Here is an 18305-nt window from a genome sequence, read left to right as displayed (position 1 = left end):
AACTCTCTTGCCTTTTATGACTCGGCTAATTCCGCTCGTTCGCGGATTGCGCCTCTCGCGTCGGAGGGTAATCGTTGGGTATTATTATTATTATTATAAAAGATGTGGACGGAATTTGGCTTTTTTGAGTTAAAATTGGAATTTTTAAATAATTGTAAGTATTATTTATTCAAAGCTTTCACGTTAGCCACATAAATTCATATAATTACGCCCATTTGTACAAAGGTACATATACATATGTATATAACGTACACATATTTATGTTTTCTTCAAACTAGTGCTACTTGTAATTTGTTTCATCCCCAAAGTTAAACATTCATTTTTTAAGACGAACACTTGTAAGCATCTTGTTACTAAAATGACAACAAAACTTGTTGCTTCATTACATGAAATTTAACAAAAACATAACATATGTACATACATATGTATGAAGGCAATATATTCCATTGATATAATCAGTGGCATGACAAGTTGTCGTATCAAAATCCATAACTGATTTATCTAACAATATCAAAACTCAGAGATCAATAAATACCAATGCTTTGTTCCATTCCGGAACGATACATTAAATTAATGTGTTTTAAAGTTGTCAATAGCAACACCATTAATACCTCAATTTCAACTACACTAAATTTTTATGGCTTCATTTCCTTTTTAAACCGGCTCTTGCCACAGCCTCATCCTTTCAGGCTGCGCATGCGCACCAATACTCAATGGTGTGCACGTCTTTTTAAGTAAAATGTCAAGTTGTTAATTTATTTTTACATATCCGTTTTTTCATCTCTAATTATTTGAAATATTTTAGGGACGCCAAGGATTCATTTAATTTGTCGTTTGACTTCCTGTCATCTGTTCTTACAGAACGATTTTTCAAATAAATGCAGATGGCATTGCTTAAAGAAATGATTTTAAAACTAAACGAATTTGTGTTGGGGGAGATGGCGGCCATCTGAAAAGGTTGGATATTTTTACATACACACTTATGGTACATTGGATTTCTAAAATCAGTTGAAAAGTGTAGCTGTTTTTTAATTCAAAATAGTTTGAATGTGAACATAATGTATTTGAACATGCAATCAGACTAAGGCTATTGCGGGAACGGACCCACTAACTACATAAATGTAAATTAATATGTTATTATAAACTTTTATTGTAAGACTAACAACCACAAATGAGAAGAAGCCTTAGGGACTATTTCAGAATGGTAAGATGACGATAGTGATGGCACATTAATCTTGAAAATATGTTGATTGAATCTATGTATGTACTTATATTCAATTGTGATACTTGACACAGGAGTTAATATGGATAAGTTACTATTTTTTACACAGTCATCGGTACAAATTTTACATGTCTTCAACTATTCTAATAATGCAAAACCAGGGAACGTAAACGTGATAAAACGCAGTTAGTATGCCATCAAACTTAAGGGGGTATTCTGGTCTAGAAGCATGAATTTCAGGTAATTTTTAAAGTGTCGTAAAAAAAGGCAATTAATATTTTTACCATCCATTTTTTTATTAGTTATTTGTTAATTTTAGAAGAGTACAGAAAAAAATTAAAAACTAAAAAAAGTAAAAAATTTCAAAAATTACGAGCTGACGAAGTGGGGGGTCTCTAAAAATTTCCACGTGACCATACCCATGATTTCAACCCTTCTAGTTATCTGAAACCAAAAAAAAAGGATATTAATCTAGAATAATGTCGCAATGGCCGAAACTACGGAAAAGTGGGAAAAAATTTTTTTCACAAAATGGCGACAGCCTGTAAAAAAAGTTTTTTTGGATCACTTTTTCTGACTATTTCGAATTTTTTAAAAATAATAAAAATAAAAATTTGGAGATGGGGTTAGTTCCAACCATAGACAAGCCAAAAAGAAGACTCTATAAAAATTTCAAGTAAATCGGTCCAGTAGAACCTGAGAAATGGTGGGTATCGTTCCGAAAAAATCAGTTTTGAGAAAAACGCGTTTAAAGTTTCGCGTAATGTCTTTTGTTCGATTAGTTCCGGCCGAACCAGTTTGGATGCCGGGTCAGAAAAATGCCTATATCTCCGAAAATAATTTGAATTTTGAAAAATCCTCTTGTACACATATTCTTGAATAGTTAAACTTTGAAAATATAAAAAATTTCGATTTTTTTAAATTTCTAGACCAGAATACCCCCTTAAAATGATTATATCGTATTCATCTCGAAGCATATGCCTACATAGGTATTAGGTGTATTTTTAACCATATATAAAAATTCGTTGAATTCTGAATACGCGAATACTTGTAGAATGTAATTGCCGCGATTTTAAAGAGTATTGGTATGCATAAAAAGCAAATTCCTCTTTCACCAGAGACATCAAACCCTTCTTACGTATTTTTTATCAACGGAAACCTCTGTTCTTGATTTTTTTAAGAAGCTGTATTATTTCTCAGTTAAAACGTGTATGCGTCAAATTCGTTATTAATATATTATCAAGGTACGTTAGTGAAACTCATCATTTTAGTAATGTGATCGAAAAACATACACCTGACCTAAACGATTTTCATCAGTCACGTCTTTCTTTTTGACTTGTGACCAATGTGTAGTCATTTCATATGTACATCAGTGTCATAGACATCAGCTTACAGTCAAGGGCACGCTGTCAGAAACAAATATTAACTTCAAACATATTCTGAGGTTCTAAGTGCTTCTATTTTGGTCCACAGTTTCTGTGCATTTTGTCACGATTGTCGCAAAATAATTGAATTGGACTGAATTCTAAACTGGAGTTGTGCCATCGTATTAATTATTTTATTGCAAACAAATTTGCCAATAGTTTGAGTTTGTGAAAACTAAATTATTAATAGTTAGATTAGAAATTTGGAACGGTTCTAGCAAAACTATAAAATATATTAGAAATCTATACCAAATTGTAATGGATTCAAAAAACATATTGCTATGTTTAGACATTCCCTTTTTTGATTTTATTATTTCGATTTTTTACAGTTTTTTTTTAGCTCGAAAAAACACGAAAAATCGCCGCAATTTTTTTTTAAATCTTTTATAGAGAAAGACTTTATTTAAAGAGGAATAAAATATGCATATGAACTATATTTGTGCATACATACATAAATATACTACAGGGTTTGTCAGGAAAGTAATAGGACTGAGGAATAAAATATGCATATGAACTATATTTGTGCATACATACATAAATATACTACAGGGTTTGTCAGGAAAGTAATAGGACTGAGTCGATTAAAAAAAAAATTTATTCAACAAATCGTTACAATTCTTTGAAAACTTTCAAAATAGGCTCCAAATCGTATAATGCAATGTTTACGTTGCACATTCTATTTGGAGTATAGATGCATTTTACAACAATTTTGAAGCGAGGTGGCTTCAGTCGTCTACATACAAACATATACATACATAGTTTATATTATTTATTACTTAGACAGCTGAAGAGGAACTAAGCGATTAGTGTATTAGGCACACCCACTATTTTAATATTATGTGTATTTTCTGAATAAAAGAAAAAAAGAAAAGTAAACATATCTTAAGAAACTTCAATGTAATAGACGTAAATCTACTTACACAAGGACATCAAACATCTTTCACCTCGCTAATTAAAGGTTGTTTCATTGTGGCATGCGTTTAACCTGCTAAAAAAGGATAACAAATAAGGTGCTTGGATGTCAGTAACTGGGACAAACAGAATCTTAACAAAATTATTAGATCAAGTATTGAGAACAAAGAAACATACATACATACATGTAGTATATCAGTATAATTATTAGAGCGTGCAAGGGTAGAGAAATAGGTCTGAAGGCGTAGTCGATAGTTTTACCAATGTTTTATTTAATACATACGTAAACCGGCGTCCCTACCTTTTCTAATTGCATCGTCGGAAATTTATAAACAACGAGGAAGAAAAATGCAAAAGTATGTGAGCTCGACTTTAAACAAAATTTTGCAATTATTTTATGTAACATACATACATGCATACTTATGTACGTATGTATGTATGTCTGTCTGTAGCATATTTAAAATCGTAAGTACCTTCGTCAAGCACCGTACTTGGACTTGTAGTACAAAAGTAACACCAACAAAATATATACAGACATTTGTAAGTACACATGTATACACATGCATATGTATGTACCTTTGTATAAAGGCATACCACATTCACCACGCTATTAAGTACCTACTTAATGTATCTTCCAATTCACATGCATATGTATGCATTTGTACCAATACACATTCAGTGTCGTATCAAGGATTTCGACTCAGGGGGTGATGAAGTTTGACTCATTGCGACAATTTACAAATATAGATAATTAAACTTTTCAAATCTCATTTTAGAATCGGGTATAAGATATAAGAATAAAAAGATGAGTTATAGAATCTTAAGCAAATGAAGGGAACAGTTAAATAGAGTTTAAGTTAAGTTAGTACGAATATCGTAGTCAGAATGTTACAGATATGCTAATATATAATTTTACAAGTTATATCGCTTTTAATAGAATATGTATGTTACAATATTACTGAACCCCCTTTTTCGATCCGCTACTGTAAATGTATGAAAATATACATCTATCTGCGTGGGTATGCATAGTTTCATCCTTTAAAAAACCATAGATTTTTAACGTTATGAGCAAACACATAGAGTTCGTTCTGCAACATAAATTCTAAATTAAACTGGACATGCACATTAGTAGGCACCGTTGGACACTCCTTTATGTATTATATGTACATACAAAGGTTTGAAAAACGAAAGGATTTAGGTTGAAGATATCGGCAAGCGTCACTTAAGACAGCAGGATATCTGCGGAGCAGAACACATCTGCTGCAATGCAATTGTATAATTTTTAATTGTAAATTAGCAAAAGAGGTCCAAAATGTTTCAAATTAATGAGTTCGATGATGTATGTAGTATGTGTGTACATACTATGTATGTATGTATTCGTTTCGAAACTCAACTCATACGAGTATATGTATGTACATAGTACATGTATTCATAACTTATCGCATTTGAATATATTTGCAAATATAATAAATATTCTAAATATCCAAAAAAAAACTTAGTATAGAATTTTGCAATTCACTTCTTTATAAAAAGTGCATACAAAAAACTGTTATTTTATTCCAAGAAACTTTTTATCTAAAATTTTTTCTTTTTTCTACATTATTTCTGCGAAATGTGGTGTTCGTTTCCCTTTTTTCTTTGAGCTCACTTTATTTTTCAATTCACATTGACCATTATTACCGTTTGGCAGTATATTCAGGCAATTGTAAGAGTTGTGTAATTTATTAGACGTTTGCTTCGTAGGATACCTCTTTGTTTCGAGAATCCCACACAGAACACTTAAATGTTAGGTACCTATCTAAAAGTATGAATGTGCAGATATCTACTGTATACATATGTATGTATGTGCATTACATATGTATAGCTAAATGCATGCACAGTACTGAGTGTAGTTACCCTTTTCTGTGTGTCCTCTATCGTCTTTATTCTGCTCTACAGCAGTTGTTATTTTTTGTTCTTTGCTATTAATTGTATAATAAGAATCATGCCTATTGACTAGTTTTTCTTGAGAATCTATTTATACCACACTTTTTTGCACAAGTGCCTACATTATGTTAACGAACGTTGCTCTGTCCATAACATAGCATCGATAGCAATAACAACACAAATATGTAACACACTATTACTTTTTTATTTTATGATAATAGGACTTTATATATTTAATTAATTTAATAATCTAATTTTAATTAATTTCCAATTTCGCTGTGCATTACGTGGATACATGATATACATACATAATTAACATTCTCTCATTTATGTAAAGTATAATAAGTTTATTCAAAGAACGTTTGTTTCTAACCAGTATATTTATCAACTTATAGATAGATTTTTATATTATACTCGTATAAGAACATTTCTTTACAATATTGAAGTGATGGTGCACATGAGGGTGGTTCGATTCCGGACTTTTTTCGATTCGGGATTTCTAATAGTGCGGAAAAGTTGCCTTAGTACTTCCTGATTCCAATGCAACTTTTTGTTTTGAGATCGGATTGCATCTTCAACCCCGACTCCGGCCTTGAAATTTCGGAAATTCGCCTAAAATCGTGAAATTGTCTACCTAGCGCCTGAAATACGCATCTGATGGCAAAATGTATAAAACAAAAGTTATTTGTCACGTCATTTGCTACCGAAATGGTATATGTGATCATGGCCGTAGGACGAACCCTTCCCGAGATGCGAGCGCAAATGCGGCGCGCCACAGCGCAAGGTGAAAATCGGCTTGCGGCCACACTTCTTGACGTTGATTTTGCCGAGTGCTATCACTCACATTCATTCACCTACGCCAAAGGACACGTTCGGATACGTCTCCACACAAATATTTTTTCATCGAGTTCCTTCACTCTTGTCGGTGATTTCGCCGAGTTCTATCACTTACATTTATTTCCCTGCGCCAAAGGACACGTTCGGATAGGTCTCCACATAAATATTTTTTCGTCGAGTTCCTTCACTCTTGTCGTTGATTTCGCCGAGTGCTATCGCTTATATTCTCTCAACAGAACACAGAACTCAAAATGTCTGTATCTAAATTTAAATTTAGACAGAAATGTCCTGTGTTTGGCATATATCCGTACAATCTCTCTGAGTCCCAGTTACCTACTTACCAGGATGTTCTTTTGTGTTATCAGTTTGAAAGATTTCGTATAGGGTGACTACAAGGCGACAACTATGAACCTAGGAGTAAAGAGGTTACAGAAATAGTTGCAAAAAAGGTTGAAAATACTTTCAAAAAGTCTTCTATTCCGATAGTTTCACACACCAGAGTTGTACAAATGCTCACCACATACCATAAGAAATTTCTCTCTTAAACAAATGTTTTTAAGGAACCCAATAGGTTTGAGCTCTAAAAGAGACGACTTTGTCTCTTCTGCCGGAAAATTATTTGACATCGCTGCTTGTAAATGCATTTATTTTTCTTCTTGCACTTGTCCAAAGTAAAGGAAAGTTCCTATCAATGAACAACCATTTCTCTTGGACCAGAGAACCAGAAGAATTGGTCGCATTGGAAGTGTTGATCTACCTGAAACAAAAAAGATTACAAAGAAAAATGAACGTAAAGAAAAGCTTTCAAAACGTCATTCAACATCAACACTTACCAGAAAAGTATCAGCTAGAACACGTTACCATTCATATCAGCCAGACTCTCATACAGATGACAACAATGTAGGTGCGTCGCACATGGATTCTTCCAAAAACGATGCTGATGATGAATTTTCTCTTCCATCCTCTAAAACCAAACAAAACATACTAGTATTAGAACACACTGCTTTAGCTGCCCAGAGATTTGGAGTAAGTGATAGAGCAGCGGCCTTGATAGTTTCATCTGCTTTTCTGGATGCCAAAAAAGCAGGTTTGATAACAGAGGATCAGGCTAGCTTTGTCACTGAAGATCCTTCTTCTTCTTCTTAATTGGCGTAGACACCGCTTAAGCGATTATAGCCGAGTTAACAACAGCGCGCCAGTCGTTTCTTCTTTTCGCTGCGTGGCGCCAATTGGGTATTCCAAGCGAAGCCAGGTCCTTCTCCACTTGGTCCTTCCAACGGAGTGGAGGTCTTCCTCTTCCTCTGCTTCCCCCGGCGGGTACTGCGTCGAATACTTTCAGAGCTGGAGTGTTTTCATCCATCCGAACAACATGACCTAGCCAGCGTAGCCGCTGTCTTTTAATTCACTGATATCATCATATATCTCGTGATATTGTCATATATCTCGTACAGCTCATCGTTCCATCGGATGCGATATTCGCCGTGGCCAATGCGCAAAGGACCATAAATCTTTCGCAGAATTTTTCTCTCGAAAACTCGTAACGTCGACTCATCGGTTGCTGTCATCGCCCAAACCTCTGCACCATATAGCAGGACGGGAATTATGAGCGACTTATAGAGTTTAGCTTTTGTTCGTCGAGAGAGGACTTTACTTTTCAATTGCCTACTCAGTCCGAAGTAGCACCGGTTGGCAAGAGCAATCCTGCGTTGGATTACCAGGCTGACATTATTAGTGGTGTTAATGCTGGTTCCTAAATAGACGAAATTATCTACAACTTCAAAGTTATGACTGTCAACAGTGACGTGAGAGCCAAGTCGCGAGTGCGACGACTGTTTGTTTGATGACAGGAGATATTTCGTTTTGCCCTCGTTCACTACCAGACCCATTTTCTGTGCTTCCTTGTCCAGCCTAGAGAAAGCAGAACTAACGGCGCGGGTGTTGAGGCCGATGATATCAATATCGTCGACATACGCCAGCAGCTGTACACTCTTATAGAAGATGGTACCTTCTCTGTTTAGTTCTGCAGCTCGAACTATTTTCTCCAGGAGCAGGTTAAAGAAGTCGCACGATAGGGAGTCGCCTTGTCTGAAACCTCGTTTGGTATCGAACGGCTCGGAGAGGTCCTTCCCGATTCTGACGGAGCTCTTCGTGTTGCTCAACGTCAGTTTACACAGCCGTATTAGTTTTGCGGGGATACCAAATTCAGACGTCGCGGCATAGAGGCAGTTCTTTTCGTGCTGTCGAAAGCAGCTTTGAAATCGACGAAGAGGTGGTGTGTGTCGATTCTCCTTTCACGGGTCTTTTCCAAGATTTGGCGCATGGTGAATATCTGGTCGGTTGTTGATTTTCCAGGTCTGAAGCCACACTGATAAGGTCCAATCAGTTTGTTGACGGTGGACTTTAATCTTTCACACAATACGCTCCATAGAACCTTATATGCGATGTTGAGGAGGCTAATCCCACGGTAGTTGGCGCAGATTGTGGGGTCTACTTTTTTATGGATTGGGCATAGCACACTTAAATTCCAATCGTTGGGCATGCTCTCGTCCGACCATATTTTACAAAGAAGCTGATGCATGCTCCCTATTAGTTCTTCGCCGCCGTGTTTGAATAGCTCGGCCGGTAGTCCGTCGGCCCTGCCGCTTTGTTGTTCTTGAGGCGGGCAATTGCTATTCGAACTTCTTCATGGTCGGGTAATGGAACGTCTGCTCCATCGTCATCGATTGGGGAATCGGGTTCTCCTTCTCCTGGTGTTGTGCGTTCACTGCCATTCAGCAGACTGGAGAAGTGTTCCCTCCATAATTTAACTATGCTCTGGGCATCAGTGACTAGATCACCTTTGGGGGTTCTACAAGAGTATGCTCCGGTCTTGAATCCTTCTGTAAACCGCCGCATTTTTTCGTAGAATTTTCGAGCATTACCCCTGTCGGCCAGCTTATCAAGCTCTTCGTACTCACACATTTCGGCCTCTTTCTTCTTCTGTCTGCAAATGCGTCTCGCTTCCCTCTTCAACTCTCGGTATCTATCCCACCCCGCACGTGTAGTGGTCGATCGTAACGTTGCGAGGTAGGCAGCCTGTTTTCTCTCCGCTGCGACACGGCACTTCTCGTCGTACCAGCTGTTCTTTTTCTCTTTCCGAAAACCAATGGTTTCGGTTGCAGCTGTACGTAAGGAATTTGAAATGCCGTCCCACAGTTCCCTTATACCGAGTTGTTGACTAGTGCTCTCAGAGAGCAGGAGTGCAAGCCGAGTAGAAAATCGTTCGGCTGTCTGTTGTGATTGCAGCTTCTCGACGTCGAACCTTCCTTGTGTTTGTTGGCGTGTGTTTTTTGCTGCACAGAGGCGAGTGCGAATCTTAGCTGCAACAAGATAGTGGTCCGAGTCGATGTTAGGACCTCGCAGCGCACGCACATCTAAAACACTGGAGACGTGTCTTCCATCTATCACAACATGATCGATCTGGTTGGTAGTTTTTCGATCCGGAGACAGCCAGGTAGCTTGATGAATCTTCTTATGCTGGAATCTAGTACTACAGATAACCATATTTCGGGCCCCGGTGAAGTCAATCAGCCTCAACCCATTTGGGGATGTTTCGTCGTGGAGGCTGAATTTACCGACCGTAGTACCAAATATACCTTCTTTGCCCACCCTGGCGTTAAAGTCGCCAAGCACGATTTTGACATCGTGGCGGGGGCAGCTCTCATAAGCGCGCTCCAAGCGCTCATAGAAGGCATCTTTGGTCACATTCTTGGACGGCGGTGATGTCAGCCTTTATTTTTGCGAGGACATCAACCAGCTGGGCAGCAGCATCTTCCCAATTAAGGGTCCGGACATTCCAGGTGCATGCCCTCAAATCGTAGTCCTTATTCCGTTTGCCATGGTTGTCATCAAAAGGGGGGTCTCTCATCCGAGGCTGTTTCAACTTTTTCATTGGTATTGTTTTTTACGTGGCGGGTTTCGCCTTCTCACATTAGCTCGCCTTCGAACGGATGTTCTTAGGCTACCCAGAGGATACTTGGTCAAAGACCGGAAGTAGTGAGCTGCTTGAGCCATGTGTAAAAGAATCGTTTCTGGCCACTCCCAAGTGAATGGCGATCAGAGAACTTTCCTCACTTGCGTGAACTTCTACACATGACTCCATCCTCCCTGAAGATTAGTCGGGCAAAAAAAAGTGTTGGAGTTAAGCTCCAAAACACCGAAAGTATTGACTCTGTATATGGGCTGTATTTTGACGGCCGCAAAGACAATACACTTACACAAGTCAGCGAAGGTAAAAAGTACTACCGCGACACTGTCAAAGAGGAACATACATATGTATTTCTCTTATAGCGGAACCTGGTTGTCATTACTTTGGCCACGTCACCTCTCCTTTCGCGTCAGCTGAGGATGAGACGCAAGCTATATGGCAACATTTACAAGACAATTCAGTTGATGTGGAAGATCTAGAAGTTGTCGGTGCTGATGGCACCAACACGAACACAGGTTGGAAAGGTGGAATCATTCGGAAACTAGAAGAAAGAATAGGTAGGCCATTACAGTGAGTTGTTTGTCTTTTACATTTCAACGAACTTCCATTTCGTGCTCTTTTCGAACACATACTTAGATGGTGTCTCAAAGAGTCCAAATACATTCTCTGGCGACATAGGTAAACTGCTCCCTGATTGTGAGAAGTTGCCTGTTGTCAAATTTGAAAGTTTTCCATCCTGCCAATTACCTTCTGAGGTTATTAATCCGACCCAACTTAGCACAGACCAAGCTTATCTCTAAAAAATATCAGAAGCTGTTATTTCCGGTCAATGTTCCTCAGATTTAGCGTCGATGCAACCAGGTAACATGTGCAAATCTCGCTGGCTCACCTGTACAAATAGAATTCTGAGATTATACATTTCTACTGATAAACCAACAAAGGAAATAAAGATTTTGGTCAAGTACATATTTACAGTTGACTCACCTTTGTGGTTCTGAATAAGATTCAACAGTTCAATCAAAGATGGCTCGCGCCATCTCTATGCTGCAATTCAAAGGTCGAGATACTTACCTGCTAAACTGCGCAAGGTTGTCGATTCATCCATTCAACAGAATGCTTTCTTTGCTCTTCCAGAAAACATTCTCCTTAGTATGATGACTGACGAACGGATAGAAGTCAGAAAGTTGGCCCTTGACCGTCTTCTGGCAGCCAGAGAAGCAGAGTCTGACACTGTAAATGGAAGGGTTAAATGGAATAAAGTGCCAAAGCTGAATTTCAAAGTTAACAATTATTACGATATGATTAACTGGAAGACTATTACCTTGACTGTTCCACCAGTTCTTTGTTCAGTTTCTAACGAAGAACTCATAAAAGGGCTGTCGGGAGACACTGCAGAGGTATGGAAATTTAGTGAATTCCCCTCTCACACCGTGGCAGTCGAGAGAATCGTCAAACTGGTGACAGAGGCATCTTCTAAAGTTATTGGCCCCCAATCTCGTGATCGGTTTATACGCTCTACACTGAAATCTAGGCAACAAGTGCCAAAGTTTAGTACAAAATCTGATTTTATCAATAAATTTGACACAGATTCAGACTAAAACAAGCCTGACATATGGTTGGTTGGTTGGGTTGGGCTTGGGAGGAACCCGAAGAGCAGCCACCTCCACGGGGTGGGTTCTGGGTGACCAATACAGGTTAGCTAAGAGCTGCAAGAATTTTCACCTTGCGCTGTGGCGCGCCGCCTTTTCGGTAGGAAATGACGTGACAAATAACTTTTGTTTTATACATTTTGCCATGAGATGCGTATTTCAGGCGCTAGGTAGACAATTTCACGATTTTAGGCGAATTTCCGAAATTTCAAGGCCTGAGTTGGGGTTGAAGATGCAATCCGATCTCTAAACAAAAAGTTGCATTGGAATCAGAAAGTACTAAGGCAGCTTTTCCGCACTATTAGAAATCCCGAATCGAAAAAAGTCCGGAATCGACCCACCCTAGTGCACATGTGGCTTGGTACTTTGAGGTATATGGTCAAAATCAAAACAAATATAAATTATTCTAACTGCCATAAATAACCAAAACTCTAAATACAGCAGAGAGGATCATTACGGGGAGGGTCATCTGCGATTTCAAAATCTTGAACAGTGTGTCGACATCGGCGAAAAATTGAGCATCGGTCAAACACTACAAATTGGTACTCAAAAGGTTTGATTGAACATTTCCGCCTTCACTATTCATTAATATTCTGTGCTCTTGGTAGCTAGATGGCGCTCAAGCCGGAAAAAGCCTTTTTAATCCACGTTCTCTGCTTTTGGCATGTTAATATACAGTCCACAATTTATTCTCGCTATATTTGACATTTTCTGCTAATATTTTGTTGGTGTTAATTTTGTTTTTGTAGCCTTGTTGCCATATAAGTTTGTCTTGAGCATGTTTTATAACTTGGAATACGGTTGTAAATAAAAAAAAATAGATTTCTGTATTTGTAATTTCTAAATAACAAAAGGATTTAAACGGTCATAATTCTAGAATAGTAGTAAAAGTAAATAGTTTATTGTAATATAGAAAAAAGCGCTTTTTAATCCACGTTCTCTGCTTTTGGCATGTTAATATACAGTCCACAATTTATTCTCGCTATATTTGACATTTTCTGCTAATATTTTGTTGGTGTTAATTTTGTTTTTGTAGCCTTGTTGCCATATAAGTTTGTCTTGAGCATGTTTTATAACTTGGAATACGGTTGTAAATAAAAAAAAATAGATTTCTGTATTTGTAATTTCTAAATAACAAAAGGATTTAAACGGTCATAATTCTAGAATAGTAGTAAAAGTAAATAGTTTATTGTAATATAGAAAAAAGCGCTTCTGTTAATTCGCTAACATTTTATAATCAGAAATTTTTTTACGCTTCCGTCAAACGGAAAATTGCATTATTGAAACGTCAACAACACGAATAGAGAACGTCTAAAATAAATAATAATAAATCCAACATTACTGCAACGGGTCGAACACTGTGAGGGCAGAAAGTTGTTTTGCGTAATTTTCTGTTGGCGCAATCTATAAAATGTCGAGCTTTCGTAAACGGCATGTGCAAAAACCAATACCAGGCACACGGACTAGTCCACAAACAGGACAGATAATAACTTCCAGTGGAAATCCTTCGTTTGATGTTATTTTTGGTAACAAATAAAGTAATTAAAATAATATTAATGTAAAACTAGTTACGAATTTTTAGGAGGTGGCTTGCCTGTTGGCTCAATATGTCTAATTGGTAACGTTGATCATCTAATAAATTTACCGAAATAAGGACTGTATTTCTTCTTTTTATGATATAGAGGAAGATAAGTACGTAACATTTTCAAAGGTTTTAGCGAAATACTTTATTGCGGAAGGAGTAGTTTCAGGACAGTCGGTTTTATTAGGAAGTTTGGATGATGATCCACAGGAATTAATGAGCAAATTGCCAAAACCACTCAATGATGATGAAGTGGAAATTGAAAAATCTACCGAGCAAGAAAACGGCGAGGCCTCTCAAAACGGCTTACGAATTGCATGGCGCTACAATGATCTTCCACCAGTAAATTCGGAACAAATACCTAGTAAAATAGGGCACCATTTTAATTTGATGGAACATATGGATAAAAATTTGCTAGACTTTGTCGACACTCTATTGTGGAATGGAAATTCATATGTTAATTCAGATGAAGTAGACGATGATTATGATTGTGGGTTAGGTGATGAGGATAATGTATTTTCCGCGGTTGAATCAAATGCAGAGTCCAAAGACGATACTGATCAAAATACGACGAGTAGCAGTAGTGGAAGCAACATCAGTTGCAAAGAAGTTGATTTAGAACAGGAAAGAATTAATGCTGCAGCAGCTCTACTATCCGGTAATTCCAATGAAACTCCCCGGATTCAAAATGCAACTAAATTGCAAGTCGATGCTGTGCAGGCTCCTACTATTTTAGGCCAAAAACAAAATAATAATTGTGAAAAAATCTTCAATAATTCGAAATATCAACGTTTTCTTAAATTAGTTCAATCATTTGCCAAGGAGGAAAAATTTTCATCGAGTACATTGGTTTATCGTAGCCTTTGTCGTATCTGCATTACATCACTGGGATCGCCACTTTGGTATGATGAAGAATTTCCGAAAAACATTTTAAAATTTCTAACAGTGTTAAGAGGCATAGTAAGGAACTCAGTGTCGGTTTGTTTTATCACTATGCCTATGCATTTGATATCTAAATATGTAAGTATAACTAGTGGATAATTATCGCAGGAACTAATAGTAAAATTTATATTAAGGATGAATCGCTTGTTCCCAAAATACGGAATTTGGTAGACTACGCCATCGAATTAGAATCATTTAGCGGATCTGAACATGAAACCAACATCGCTTTCAAAGAATACAGCGGTCTAATACATTTACACAAAATTACAGCTGTTAATACACTCACTGCCTATATGCCAGAAACTTCCGATTTAGCATTTAAGTTACGTCGAAAGAAGTTCGTCATTGAAAAGCTTCATTTGCCACCAGGTAATTTATATTTATTTTGAAACGGATTTATTATTTAAAAACAAAGTTTCTTTTTCTACTATAGAAATGCAAGAAGATATCAAAGAAAATATGCAAACATTTAGTTGCAGCGGTGGATCTTCAGCCAGTGCTACGTCAATGGATTTTTAAGTTCACTATTTTTTGCTATGCAAAAACAATTTCGTTTAACAAAAGGAAAAAAGTATATTGGTTCTTTGTTGCAGCATAACAATGAAAAATGCAAAATTTCAAAATGTGCAGATATAAATAATTTTTTTTTTGTCTGCAGTTATATCAAATAAAGCCAACAGTGTGTTTTTTCAACAAACAAATATGTGTTTTATATCGTAAATTATGCATACAAAAATTATTACAAATAACATTAAAGAAAAATCATTACAAATCGGTTAGAATCAAATTTTAGCAACTTCATAGATATATACCTATTTTTGATTCCGTTATAATTTTTGGTTGGTGAAATATGTTGAATTTATATTCGATTATAAATGTGAATGCTGAATTCATATACATTTTCAGACTCGAAGAAGAAAACAGTACTTAAATAAATACAATAACAATAACTTGGAAAGCTTTCGTTAAAATCCGTGAACGCATTCGGACCACGGTCGGTCATTAACGTGAGATTAAACTCTTAATTGTAATATATAAAGCAAGTTAGTAAAATAAATTATACAATTTTTAAAACCACATAGTAAATTGCTCAAAGAAACTTCTGAGAGTGCTTTATTCATAAGAAATTGATATCTACTTTTACTTTGAATGAAGAGTTTACATTAGAAAATATGACATAATCCGTATATACAATTGTATATGTATGTATGAATGACCCAATCTTTAGAATTTTAATTTTTCGATTAGTGAAATAAGCAAACTAAACGGAGTACAGGCGAATTACTGAAAATTTCATATATCTACTCATGTAAAGAATATATATTCCGCCTTTTTTGAGATTTTATGCGTTTACAAACTCATAAATTAAACTGAGTATACGAATTCCTACAAACATTAATGAATACGTTTTGCGGCACATTCATGGAAAATCATTCAACAGGTAGCAACAGTATGTTTAGACGCTTTACATTATCTCTTTTTTTTTACCACTTCACGGTTTGCAGATGAACAATTCTCTCCGAACAGCTTGTAAAGATAATGCATAAATTAAATGAATGAGAGTGGGACATTTCAATTGCAAATTTTATTCAATTTGTTTGTTAGCTTGTTTACATTTAATAACAACGGTAACATTGTATCTAATATTCGAAGCATGCGAAAGATCTCTTTGACATAAATGACACCGCAGTAGACCATCAGTTCTATTTAGTATTCGGTGAGCATTAGATTAAATAATTTAGTCGTGATTTTAAGTAATGTTAAAAATATATTAAATTATTCGTTTTTAATCAAATAATCATATTAACTTTTTTACACACTGACATACATACGAAAGTATACTACAAAATTTGACAAAGTAAAAATCGAACAATGTCGCGCGCATTCAATCATAAAATATTGCTCAACTGTTGTAATCTCATATTCTTGGTAAGTAAAATCAAATTTTTGCTTATAATGTGATAGTAAAAACTCAGTATATGCATATAAATTAATATTGGAACGTTTGACTGAAAAACATAGTCGGTGCTCGATATTGTCCGTTACGCTCTGATGCTTACACTATATTATACGTTCTCAACATGTTGCAAAGAGTGTAACAGTTGTTGAAACGCTTTGAAATTAAAAGATAGGTATACAGTTATGTACATATCTCAGAATGTTGAAGCGAATTGATTTTTGGATGATTGTCTCTATGCGTATGTGCAAGTAGTAGAGTAAATCTTTATATATCTGAACGAAACCTGATACACATAATGAAACCATCATTAAATTTAACTATAAACATACTCTAGCATGTTGGCATGTAAATCGCTTTAAAAGAATCAGACGGTGCGTGCGACACCATCCATCATTATGTGAAATTTCATATCTCAACAATTACCAGACAATGTTTTATCAAATTTCTTTCATAAAATAACTTGAAATCAGTTTGAAAATGGACCAAAGCGAACTACAATCACGCTTACTTCCTTCCTATACGATTCCAATTTAATTTTGAAATAAGTTGTGGAAAAATGAATATATTTTCTGAAAATAATGTGTACAGTATTTGTGAATCGAAAGTTGGTGAAACCTACTTTTGAATTAGCCCTTCCCATATATACTACATATCATGATTTTCGGTACTCTATGTTCTTATATGGAAAATTTTCTATTTCTGAGAGGTATTATAGTTTCGGTGCAATCGGAAATAAAGTTTTTTCTTATTTTCTGTTATCATTGTTGTGAGCGGCTTATTTTTCCCAAAAATCTATATAATTTTGTGGATTTAACAATTTATATGTTTCTTTTCTAGTTCTGTGGAGTGGTCCTTATCGTTTTTGGTTTCTTTCTTTTTAACGATTCAAAACGTATTCTTCTATCACGTCTTCTGGTGACAACAAGCGAGAAACTGAACAGCTTACCACAACCGTTGTTCTATTATATGTCCGTTGGCGTTCCTGTAGCGGGATGTGTAGCAGTCCTCGTCTCCATGGTTGGATTTTGGGCATCCAGCCTGGACACCTATTGCTGCCTTAGTTTGTATTTTTTATCAGTGGTCGTTTTACTCCTAGCTCAGTTATTAGTCTGTCTAGCGATTACATTGTGGCCACATTGTTTGGGCATCAGTTTGGATGAGTCGAAAATGGTTAAAGTTCTACAGGGAAACTATGGTATGCCTGGAAAAGAGCAATTCACGAACGCCATTGATTTGGTCCAGACTCATTTCGGTTGCTGTGGCATAAATAACGATATTAACTATGACACATCCCTTTGGAAACTGCAAAGTTACGGTCAGCGAGAGTGGGTGGTACCTCTTACTTGTTGTATTTTACACAATGTCGATGATAAGTTGTCTTATTTGGATCCGAAGCCCGAGAACATAACTCAATGTCAAATGTTGCAGAAAATGGACTATGTAAAAAATCGTCATAAAATGCCTTGTCTCAAATACATAGAGAATTGGTATAATGAACAGTATACATTGTTCTTACAATTTAGTCTTATCATTGCCATTGTAGAATTTTGCATATTACTCTCGGTAATTGTAAATTGTACAAAAATAGCAAAGAAAAGTTTAAAACAAGAAAAGTTGTCAAAAGTAAAAGATACACATGTAAATAAAAATCAAAAACTATTTGAGAATATTTACGAACAGGATTTAGAATCAAGAGCTGTAAATACAGCCATCGGACTAAACAAGAATTGCAGCTTGCCAAAGTTATTTAACGAAGTGTACATAAAATCTAGTAACCTGCATAAACTTAGCCATACTACCGATGATAATAATACGAATCTTGACAGCTTACAATAAGAAGTAACTGCTATTTTAATTGTATCAGCTATAACTTTGAAAAGGTAT

At 36.2% G+C, this 18305-nt stretch overlaps 2 protein-coding genes across 4 annotated transcripts in view; both read left to right on the top strand.

Moving 5' to 3' along the window:
• LOC120772576 overlaps nt 1-18281 on the top strand; it is a 128489-nt gene extending 110208 nt beyond the window's left edge. Inside the window, exons 1-3 of one of the 3 annotated variants that reach the window (XM_040101271.1) lie at nt 16105-16178; nt 16299-16390; nt 17259-18281. In XM_040101271.1, coding sequence (XP_039957205.1) covers nt 16334-16390; nt 17259-18257 — 1056 coding nt within the window. In that variant the 5' untranslated portion in view covers nt 16105-16178; nt 16299-16333 and the 3' untranslated portion in view covers nt 18258-18281. Of the gene's footprint in view, nt 1-16088; nt 16391-17258 lie in introns of those variants that run through there. The other 2 variants (XM_040101270.1, XM_040101273.1) reach the window with 2 other exon arrangements.
• Nucleotides 12894-15162, top strand: LOC120772574 (putative elongator complex protein 4). Its single transcript, XM_040101268.1, has 5 exons — nt 12894-13463; nt 13520-13555; nt 13620-14539; nt 14596-14830; nt 14895-15162. Exons 1-5 carry the CDS (start codon nt 13349-13351, stop codon nt 14978-14980), a joined length of 1392 nt encoding a protein of 463 aa, XP_039957202.1. The 5' UTR covers nt 12894-13348; the 3' UTR covers nt 14981-15162.
• Nucleotides 18282-18305: the final 24 nt, after the last annotated feature.

This window comes from Bactrocera tryoni, chromosome 3, assembly GCF_016617805.1.
Source record: "Bactrocera tryoni isolate S06 chromosome 3, CSIRO_BtryS06_freeze2, whole genome shotgun sequence".
Lineage (NCBI taxonomy): Eukaryota > Metazoa > Arthropoda > Insecta > Diptera > Tephritidae > Bactrocera > Bactrocera tryoni.
The sequence above is the reverse complement of the archived record's forward strand: the minus strand, read 5'-3'. Positions and strand labels throughout refer to the sequence as shown.

What these genes read in the sequence shown, in the direction of transcription:
- LOC120772574 (XM_040101268.1), top strand. Translation starts at nt 13,349, where the DNA reads ATGTCGAGCTTTCGTAAACGGCATGTGCAAAAACCAATACCAGGCACA. An exon ending in TGGCTCAATATGTCTAATTG is followed by an intron (nt 13,556 to 13,619) that starts GTAACGTTGATC and finishes TTTATGATATAG; the next exon opens with AGGAAGATAAGTACGTAACA. An exon ending in TGCATTTGATATCTAAATAT is followed by an intron (nt 14,540 to 14,595) that starts GTAAGTATAACT and finishes ATTTATATTAAG; the next exon opens with GATGAATCGCTTGTTCCCAA.